The sequence below is a fragment of the Leptonychotes weddellii genome, chromosome 9, assembly GCF_054177405.1.
Source record: "Leptonychotes weddellii isolate Sample4059 chromosome 9, ASM5417740v2, whole genome shotgun sequence".
NCBI lineage: Eukaryota > Metazoa > Chordata > Mammalia > Carnivora > Phocidae > Leptonychotes > Leptonychotes weddellii.
Window position 1 is genome coordinate 121,830,876 of NC_138377.1, and position 10,766 is coordinate 121,841,641.

General features: G+C 53.6%; 1 protein-coding gene across 1 annotated transcript in view; it reads right to left on the reverse strand.

Moving 5' to 3' along the window:
- Positions 1-6: 6 nt before the first annotated feature.
- IDH2 (isocitrate dehydrogenase (NADP(+)) 2) overlaps positions 7-10,766 on the reverse strand; it is an 11,192-nt gene continuing 432 nt past the window's right edge. The window contains exons 2-5 of the mRNA XM_081831698.1: positions 3,072-3,163; positions 2,022-2,187; positions 711-871; positions 7-626 (exon numbers count right to left, since the gene is read on the reverse strand). Of these exons, the coding sequence (XP_081687824.1) occupies positions 414-626; positions 711-871; positions 2,022-2,187; positions 3,072-3,163 (632 nt within the window). The 3' untranslated portion in view covers positions 7-413. The remainder of the gene's footprint in view (positions 627-710; positions 872-2,021; positions 2,188-3,071; positions 3,164-10,766) is intronic.

Genomic DNA, 10,766 nt, shown 5'->3' on the forward strand with positions numbered 1-10,766 from the left:
GGAAGTCGGGGTGTCGGAGAAGACACACAGGACGTCGGGGTGTCGGAGAAGACACACAGGAAGTCGGGGTGTCGGAGGAGCACAGGAAGTCGGGATGTCGGAGAAGACACAGGAAGTCGGGGTGTCGGAGAAGACACAGGAAGTCGGGGTGTCGGAGAAGACACACAGGAAGTCGGGGTGTCGGAGAAGACACACAGGAAGTCGGGGTGTCGGAGAAGGAGCACAGGAAGTCGGGGTGTCGGAGAAGACACAGGAAGTCGGGGTGTCGGAGAAGGAGCACAGCAGGAGCATCTGGCTAAGCAGGAGTCCGCCCGCCCCACTCCACCCCAGGCACATTGCGGGTCCCCCTGAACGCATCCCGATGCATTTGCTTGCAGGCCGCGGAGCTTCCTCAGGCCGCTGTCGCGGGGCAGTCAGAATCGGCAGTCCACAGCGGCCCGAGCGGGGGGCCAGGCTCGGGGAGCCGCGCGCCGGGGCCTCACCTCGTCCGTATTGTACATGCCCATCCCCACGCCGCCGGCGGGGAAGTTGAACACCTCCCACTCCTTCGCGCCACTGCCGTCCTTCGGGGAGAAGACGATCTTGAACGTGCCGGCCCGGTCCACCACAAAGTCCGTGGCCTTGTACTACGGAGACAAGAGCGCGGCTCTGGCCAGGGGGTCCGGGTGAGGGTCCCAGGCCAGTGCGGGCCAGCTCCCTCCGGGGCCAACCTGGTCGCCGTGGGCGTGCCTGCCAATGGTGATGGGCTTGGTCCAGCCAGGGACGAGGCGGGGGATGTTTTTGCAGATGATGGGTTCCCGGAAGACGGTCCCCCCGAGGATGTTTCGGATGGTCCCGTTGGGACTCTTCCACATCTTCTTCAGCTTGAACTCTGTGAGGACAGAGACGAAGTGGCCCGGCTGCAGCCCCCACCTTCCAACCAAAATTTGAACCCTAGGCAAGAACGCGGCCAGACGGGGGCCCTGGAAATCATCCTGGGGAATGTCTAGAATATGAATGTGTGGGCTGTGGGATCAGATTTCTTGGCTTCAGGGTCTCACTCCACCACCTCTAACTGTGAGTTTTACGCAGGTGGCTTAACCCGAGCTATAAAATGAAATGATTGCTAAGGGTCGCGGTGAGGATTAAATAAACTTCTTCCTAAAGCGGCTCCCACATCATGTTCGGCCGTGGCAGCCCCCGGCCTTGCAGCAGACGTGCTGTTCTAGCCGTGGTACTGCCACGAACCACGGGGTCCAGCCCACATTATTAAGACAGTGACTCCCTACTTCCTTGTCCACAAAACAGGGATGCCTAAATCCCGGGGCTCGGGAGAAATAAAAGAAAACCTGCAAAAAGAGTTTAGCACGGAGATGATTCCAGCAGCCTAAGGTCAGGTTGCACCCGAAAGACGGGAGGAGCTCTGGAGCGTTTGGGAAATGGGCCTTGAATGCCTCCTTCCAGCTCCCTCACACTGCAGGACGTAGCAAGAGAGAAAGAGCTCCGCGAGCCCCTAAGCTACCCTTTCTCGAATTTTCCAAACCCGGCCCCTTTGTCCACACGCTGGTGCCCTATTTCACGGAACCCTCGGAAGTGGTCCCAGAACCAGGGCCCAGCAGCCAGTCCAAGCCCGGTGAGGGCACCTCTCTGAGACAGAGTTGCGGTGCCAAGTGGGTGGTGAGATCCAAGCAGTGCTCCCCAGCGCCCTCTGAGGCTCTGAAGGATGTGAGCCCGACACAGAGCACTCTGCTGGCCAGAGGTGGCCCCAAGGTCTGTCCGTAAACCTGCCTGCAGAACAGTCCAGGAGCCCGGAGGGGCAGGCTGCCCAAAGAGGCCGTCCTTACTGTGCCTGCATGAGCTTCCTGCTCGCTGTTGCCAACGACCCCTACCCTGGCCAGAGCCGCACAGCACAGCACAGACACCACGGGCCTGGGAACAACACCCCGCCCAGCCTCATCTGCAGGCACCCCTGGGGCTCCCGTCTCCCGGGTTCGTGGCCCAGCCCCCGCTGCCCCGGCCCACCCACCTCCGCACCCTCACACCTTCCACACGGGCCTCATCAGGGGTGATGGTGGCACACTTGACAGCCACACTGTGCTTCTGGGTGGCCAACGCAGAGTCTATGGTGACCTGGTCATTGGTCTGGTCACGGCGTGGGAGCCCCAGGTCGAAGTACTTGAGCTGGACGGCCACGTGGGGTAGGATGAGCTAGAGACAGATGACCGGGGCAAGGCGTCAGCCCAGATGTCTGTGACTCAGGGGCACGTGTGGGCCATGGCACGGGACGCCCAGTCAGGGAAGGCCAGTGGAGGAAGCGGGCAGCACGGCCAGAAGGGTGGGATCAGCCATTCCTCCGCGGGGCCAGGCAGAAGCTGCCAGGATGCAGGGCTCTCTGCAAAGAGGCCAGCAGACCAGGCTGCGGCCCCTCGGAGGGCTCAGCCCCTAGCATGGACCGCAATGGCCCACCAACTCAGCTGAACCCCAACCCCAAGTGCATCTAGATTTCTCTGTACGGTGGGTTCCCTTCTCCTCCCCATTCAGAAGTGGCAATTCTCGACCTTCTTGTGGACACACACACAATACAGGGGTCTTCACATGGACAAGTTCTCCAGGCAGATCCAGACCGCAGCGACTTTGGGGAAGCCAAGGAGCCACGCTGGGAGCCCTCCGCCAGGACGGCTCGATGGCTCGGACGTATCGCTGTCCGACGACACACCACAGCCACGACTCCAGATAACGTCCCTGAACCGCCCAGGAGAGGTGTGCACGCTGCCCGGCACACCGGCCCTGCTCTTTCCGCGCCCTGGAGAACGCACATCGGACTGTGGGGCACCAAGACGGACCCGATACAGGATGGGCCTTGAATGTGCACCCATTCTGGAAAACATGTGGGCTTTGGTACCAGCACAAGACAGACGGCTGAGGCCGGGCCCCTGCCTGACGTCGTGAAAACTATGTGTGGCCATGACAGAAAGGTGGATGGAAGGACAGAAAAAGGCTGTTGCTGCCCACCAGGGTGGCGGGTGAGCCCTGGGACCGGACACGGGGCCCAGGAGGCCGTGCGGAGAGCCGCCTGCTTTGGGAGGAACTACCTTCTCCTTGATGAACTGCCAGATGATCCGGGTCATCTCATCGCCGTCCATCTCCACCACCGGCTTCGCCACCTTGATCCTCTTGTCGGCATCTGGGACCGGGCACACAGAGCACATCACACCTCCGGGGAGGTTCGTGGGGGAGCCCCTCTCCTCCCCGGCCGGACCTGCCCTTCACCAAGGAGGGAGCCGTGTCAGCCAGGGCCCAGCTCCCCACGTTCCGTCCCCCTCAGCAGGAGCAGCTCCCCGGCCACCTGGGGGGCCTGGATCCCCCGCTGAGGATGGCCACCTAGGACTGGCCAGAAGGATGCCAGCCTGGCCGGTCAGACCCTCTCCCCTGGAATCTGAAGGCAGAAGAGACCGACACAGGTTACACTGCTTGAAGACAATACATCTACCAGGAGTCACACCTTTCTCGATGGAAAGCGTGGCTTAGGGCATCTGGACTAGAACTCAGAACCCTCAATACGAGCTGGCTCAGGGTAGCCAGTCCCGCCAGAGAAGCATCTAAGGTCCAGGGAGATGGCTGAGGACAAGAGGAGCCGGGGGAGGCTCTCCAAGCAAAGTCTGACTCATGAGAAAAACCAACAGTCTGGGAAGTGAATTCCAAAGAAAATTCAGGAAAACGGCCCACCGCATTAAATCAGTGCAGGCTACCTGGAGGGAGCTTGTTGAGCCTCAGCCTGGAGCAGACAGAGGAGGTACCCACGCGCTAGCACGTGCCTCTATGCACAGCCGGGAGGAGACAGTGACTGCAGAGTCGCGCAAGCAGATCTGTGCGACACCTACAGCCGGGCCTCCATCACCAGAAAGCGCACTCGCTGCTGGAACGCAGGCAGGAGGACAGCTAAGAGTGGGGCTCTGTCCCCAGCAGAGCCTCCTCAGCCCTCACTCAGGGCCCACGGACTCTTACGTGACGCACAGTCCTTACAGATGGAGTGCTGGGTCTTTCACCTCACCAGAGATTAGACAGCAAGTCCGAACAGGGGACCCAGATGCTCACTTAAAAACACCAATGGTCAGAAGAAGTGACCACCGCTAGGTGGACAGCAAGGGACAGAAGTCTGTAAAAAGCAGGCCAAGACTAAAAAAGCATGACCGCCTACGCACATGTAAAACAGAAGTGGCCAAAACCCCACAACCCCAGACATATCACTGTCCGACAACACACACCACCACCGTGATTCATGCTGACTTCCCCAGCCCGCTGAGAAAAAGGTGAATTACGTGCAGCAAAATGACTCACTTTCCAAAGATGTGCACAGATCTTTTTTAATCTAAAAATAATCTCTCAAGGATATGCAAACAGATTTTTTTTTTAACCTAAAAAGAATTTGAGAGATTATTTAGGAAGAAAAATGAGACCCAGGGAGTGTGGCTTGTGTCAGAAGTCAGGATAGATCCCAGGTCTCTGGTTCAAGCGCAGCCTCTGGACACCCTCGTGGGTCACATGCAGAGAAACGGAAAGCAAACAGACTCCAAACATTCCATTCCCTACAGAACAAGGTGCACCCAACTCTACCACCCTTTCCAGGATTCGAAGGGGCCTTGGGACCCAAGTTACAAAATTCCTTTACCTTACCTGGTTGAAAGCTTGAGTATAAAGGGCTTTAGGACCTGCAGAAAGTCTACTGGGCTGTTGCAGAGCTAGCTTAGTTTTTAAGAGCATCTCTTAAGCGTTAATGTCATGAGAGCTAATCAAGATGTTTTTTTTAACTCTACTGAATCTGCCATAATCATAATCCCTAAGGAGAATTCATTTGGGGCCAGTCCTGAAGGTTTCAGCTTCACCTGGGCTCCACTCAAGTTTTGGGTTTCACACACAGCAACCTGTGGGCTGTGGACACACCTCCTACATGCAGAACTCAATGTCAAGATCACAGCGGGCAGCCCTCCCTGCTGTGCCTGCAGCTGTCAAACCCTCAGAGGACACAGGGCCCACTTATTTACAACCAGATGCTAAGCACCTCTTCCTGAAACAGAAAAACAGTGCCTGGCCTCAAGGAGTGAGTATGTGAGGGGAAACCTACAGATGGAGAGAGAGGGCAAGCAGGGCTATTAACAGAGTCAGGAGTGGGGCGCCTGGGTGGCTCAGTTGGTTAAGTGTCTGCCTTTAGTTCAGGTCATGATCCCAGGGTCCTGGGATCAAGTCCCGCATCAGGCTCCCTGCCGCTCCCCCTGCTTGTGCTCTCACTCTCTTGCTGTCAAATAAATAAATAAAATCTTAAATTAAAAAAAAAAAAAGTCAGCAGCCATGGGAGCCAAAGCAGCAGAGACTTGGGGCGCCTGGCTGGCTCAATCAGTAGAGCATGCAACTCCTGATCTCAAGGTTGTTGAGTTCAAGCCCCACACTGGGCATGGAGCCTACTTTAAAAAATAAAATAAAAATTACCAACAATTACAAAATTACAAACAATCACAAAAAAATGACCCTGCTCAGGCAGGGTTTTTAAAAAATAATATATTGATTGGTGACCAAGGTTTTAAAATCAGGTGATTTCAACAACAGTAACAACCAATTAATAAATGGGCAAAGGACTTGAACAGATATTTCTTCAAAAATGATATATAAATGGCCAAGAAGCATATGAAAAGTCACCCCATAGCACTAATCATTAGGGAAGTGCAAATGAAAATCACAATGAGATACCACCTCACACCCATGAGGATAGCTACTCTCAAAAAAAAACAAACTGGGCGCCTGGGTGGCTCAGTTGGTTGAGCGACTGCCTTCGGCTCAGGTCATGATCCTGGAGTCCCGGGATGGAGTCCCACATCAGGCTCCCTGCTCGGCAGGGAGTCTGCTTCTCCCTCTGACCCTCCTCCCTCTCATGCTCTCTGTCTCTCATGCTCTCTCTCGCAAATAAATAAAATCTTAAAAAAAAAAAATTAAAAATAAAAGCAGGGTCTCAAAGAGGTATTTGTACACTCATGTCCATAGCAGAATTATTGACAATAGCCAAGAGGTGGAAGCAAGTCAAGTGTCCATCAAGGAACGAATGGATGAACAAAATGTGGTATGAGCCTTCCAGAGAAGAGGACTCTGGAAACTAATCCAGGAAGGGTAAGAGAAACGTCCCTCCAAAGGTTAAACAATGTTCCTAATTCCAAGTTTCTCCAAGACTGGGCTCCCCACCACTCAAATGTGCATGGACTTGCTTGGAAGCTAAAAAAAAAGGAAGTGCCGGCATGGTTAGTGATAGCGATGGATCGGGACCTACCTCAATAGCTTTTGCTGCTCAAGTTCTTTTGTTTCAAATTCCACAAAGCCAGTTTCCCCTTGGACGGCCAGTGGACTTACAATGTGGTATACTTACCCAGACAGCATTACCCCATCCCAAACACTTTCAGTACGGCTGTGATTAACATTTCTGGGCGGTAACTCTTATAATAAATTAGAAGCAATAATAAATATGCAAGGAATTAATAACCATACTGCCTAAGCTTTTCATAATTCCTGTACCTTACCCAGAACGTCAGTAAATTTTAAATGGACTTTTTTTTTTTTCCAAAGATTCTACTAATCTATCTGACAGATAGAGAGACAGTGAGAGAGGGAACACAAGCACGGGGAGTGGGAGAGGGAGAAGCAGGCTTCCCGCTGAGCAGGGCCCGATGCGGGGCTCGATCCCAGGACCCCGGGATCATGACCTGAGCGGAAGGCAGACGCCCAACGACTGAGCCACCCAGGTGCCCCCAAATGGACTATTTTTTAAATGGGTATATAGAGAGTGGAATATTCAGCCCTAAAAATTAAGAAAAGGCTGACACAAGCTATAACAGGGATAAACCTGGAGGACTTATGAGGACTGAAACAGGCTAGGCACAAGAAGAAAACTACGGTCTGATTTTATTTACAGGTGGTATCTCGAGTAGTCAAATTCATAGAAACAGAAAGTGGAAGGGTGGGGAGTTGCCAGGAGCTGGGGGAGGAGGGGGTGGGGCACTGTTGTTTAATGGGTACAGAGTTTCAGTTTTGCAAGATGATAAAGCTCTGGGGATTGGTTTTACAACAATGTGAAAGTATTAACACTACTGAACTGCACTCTTAAAAATGGTTAAGATGGAAATTTTTATTGTGTGGTTTTTACCACAATACAAAATAAGAAATAAGATTTTTTTTAAAAATTTGAACCGGGGGGCGGCGGGGGCGGGGTGGGGGGGAGAACAACCCAGGAGATTTTACATAAAAATACAGTCTCTCTTTTTTTTTTTTTTTTAAGATTTTATTTATTTCTTTGAGAGAGAGAGAGAGGGAACAAGCAGGGGGAGTGGCAGAGGGAGAAGGCAAGGGAGAGGGAGAAGCAGGCTCCCCACTGGGCAGGGAGCCTGACACTGGGATTGATCCCGGAACTCTGGGATCATGACCTGAGCCGAAGGCAGATGCTCAACCCACTGAGCCACCCAGGCGCCCCTCCAGTCTCTTCTTGAAGCATGAGTTGCTTCCCCCACACTGAGCTGGTGCTCACGCACACCTTCTCCTTGATTCCAGGCCCATTATGTACCCTCCAGGGGACCCCCCAAGACATCAGAGTTGGCGACCTGGTGTGTGGTTCGGCCAATATGGTAAAGACACCGCCGTCGTGTGCCCCTCTCTGGGTGACAAATGATGACAAGCAATCTGAAATCCAAGGAACAGTACATGGGCCTCCCTGACAGCTTCCAAGGGCCAGCCACCATGAAATCTTCAGAAGCCATGTTGCACATGTCCTCTTGGTCACAGTGTGGGACGGAATTATACCAGTCACAGGCGACCCAACAGGCCAATTCTCCTCCTCATCTGGACTGCTAGCACCCAACACCAAGTAAGGATATCAAAACTTGTCCCCAGTTTCGAGATCGGCCTGCTGCTCCAAACTCAAGGCTGAAGGTCTCTCCCAAGACAGCCTCCCCCCAAGAGTAAGTGCTTTGCCACTTTCCCACCCTGGCCGCGGGTCAGCAGAGAAGCTGATGGGCCAGCATGGCCCAGCAGGATGTGAGGGGAAGCCCCCAATTCCTGGGAGCTCAAGAAGGCAGGGCAGCAATCTGGAAGAGGCTCTAGCGTTTTCCTTGGTGTCATCCTCCACTCCACTCCCTCACACCCACATCTGCACCATCAAAAAATCCTATTGGCTCTTCCTTCAAAATACATCAGAATCCAGTCCCTTCTCACCACTCCCAGTGCTACTATCCACGTGCCCATCACCATTTCTCTCTCTCTTTCTTTTGCCCCACCATCTCTTGCCAGATCAGGACTACAAGCCCCCCAAGACGCTGAAACCAGAGTGCTCCCGTTAAAATGTAAATCAGGCCATACTCTTCTCAAAACCCTGCAAAGCTTCCCCTTTCGCACAGAGTAAAGGTCAAAGTCCTCAAAAATGCAAGGCCCCCAGAGGCCTGGCCTAATCTGTCACTGCCCCCCCCAACTCTGTGCCAGCCGCAGGCACTCCTCCCTCAAGCAAAGGGGGACACCCCCAGCATGGCCTTGGCACCTGACAACCAAACGGCCTGTTTCCTTCCTTCCCTTAGCGCTTCACTCCAGGTCTTTGCTGGCCACCCCATCCAAACTTCCACGCACACCTGCTTGGCCCCGATTTGTTCCCCTTAGCCAATGTTCCTTTACTCCATACTAGCCAACTTCGACCTTGTTTTACTGACTGTCCCCGCATTAGAATTTAGGCTCCACAAGGGCAGAAATCTTTGCCTCTTACCCCTGGCTCTGTCCCCAGCACCTTGCCTGAAACACAGGAGAACACAATAGTTGTTGAAGTCACAAGTGAATGTCAAGTCACAGTCAATTTGGTCTATAGTAAGCTGCTGCCCTTCCCTCCCCTCCTCTTGGGATGAAATGTGCTCGCTCCCATCCCCGCCCCCCCACCCCGGGATGCATTGCCACACAGAGACTGGGCGAATTCTCACCAGCAGATTGCACCAGACCATCACAAATGTACATGGGTGGCATCTCTGCCAGGCAATGGGCAACTTGCCCTGGAAAAGCTCACACTTCATACTGTGTTAAAATGTGCAATCCACTGGCATCTTTTTTTTTTTTTTTTTTTGCGAGAGAGAATGAGAGAGAGCACGAGAGGGAGGAGGGTCAGAGGGAGAAGCAGACTCCCTGCTAAGCAGGGAGCCCGATGTGGGACTCGATCCCGGGACTCCAGGATCATGACCTGAGCTGAAGGCAGTCGCTCAACCAACTGAGCCACCCAGGCGCCCCTCCACTGGCATCTTAAACATGCATTTACATTAGTGTAAACTCCAGTGCAGGTCACAGAGCCTAGCTGCCAGTAACCAGAGGGCGGTGTCCAGCCCCTCATACCCTGAATGGAACCAGCACAAGAGGCTCCAAGCTCCCATGGAGGATTTGGGGGCTGGGGTAAACCTCTGATGGGGCAGCAGTGGTTTTATCTGATGTGGTTGAAACCAGCTTCAGTGGAGAACACGTTAATAACTCCACCGGTGGGTCTGCAGAACTTTGAACAATCATTAAATAATCTGCCCTGGAATCTAAGAGTTCAGGCAAGTCACCAAGGTCTGAAAAGTTAAGAGGTAGGGTGAGAAAATCAAGAAGCTCCCGGGAGAGGAGTGGAGCTAAGGAAGGCCAGACAAGATCATTCTCCCAGTGAGCGCTTGGGCAGAGCCCACCCTCACTTTCCCAAAGGCCAGCATATCAGAACCACCACCAGCAATCGCTGGAGGCCTAGGAACTGCAAAACTAGAGACGTGGGAATTACCGAGCAGCAAAGACACAGGAGTGTTTTAGCCAAAAAAAATATATTCTTTCCTTGTCATCAAGGGGAATGCCAAATATTCGGCCTCCCGCAGCGTTGCCAGGTAACAAACTAGCAGAGGCCACAGTTGTAATCTCTTGTCCAACTCAAATACTACGTATTGGCCCCATTAATAACCCATCCGCTTGGGGACTTCTGGAAGGACCTACGACTGAAAGAACCTTCTTTCTTACCATCAATGCAAAGGAGAAAAGGGGAGACCTGGAGAATGTACCTAACTCCCACTCCATTTTGCTAAAGGAAACTCTGCCATATGGGAAACTCTGTTTTGGGGCCTGTGGGCACTTAGAACCTTGGAGTTGCAGGACGGACCACTTAGAGACAAATCCCATTAGTACAAAAGCAGAAATGCCCCTTTCTTCTTGGCAGGAGACGTGGGGGTGGGGGACCAAGCTCTCCCCCGCTCCTCCCCAATTCTGGTCAGCTGCTCCCACACTCGTTAAAGATTACCTACCCTAATAGTTAAGGCCCGGCTGCCTGGGCCCCACTCCCTCTTCCTCACTGTCCTCACTCACTCTGAGGGGCTGCAGGCCAGGTCAGGAAAGGGGTTTCCGCGGCAACAGGCAAGAGACAGGGCCAAGAGACCTACATTCTCCCTGCCTTTTGTAGCTGGCAATGGAGAGCCTCAGTGCGGGCCAATGCCCACATGCCACAGGGGGCGGGGGAGGGGTTGGTAATGGAGATTGAGGCTAAATCCTGCTCGTTCTGACCCGACTACTGTCTTCTCTCCTAAGCAGGGTGCTAAGGCTACCACAGAAGCAGTGAGGAACTATTCAGGAAAGTGGCATTTTGGTGCGGCTGCCCAGGAGCCCAGTCTCCCAGTTGGGAGAGAGGGCCAGGCCAAGGAGCAGCGCAGGCTGGGCTGGCGAGAAAAGGCAGGTCAGGCCAAGGAGAGGCCCCAGGATGGAGACTTAAGTTAGAC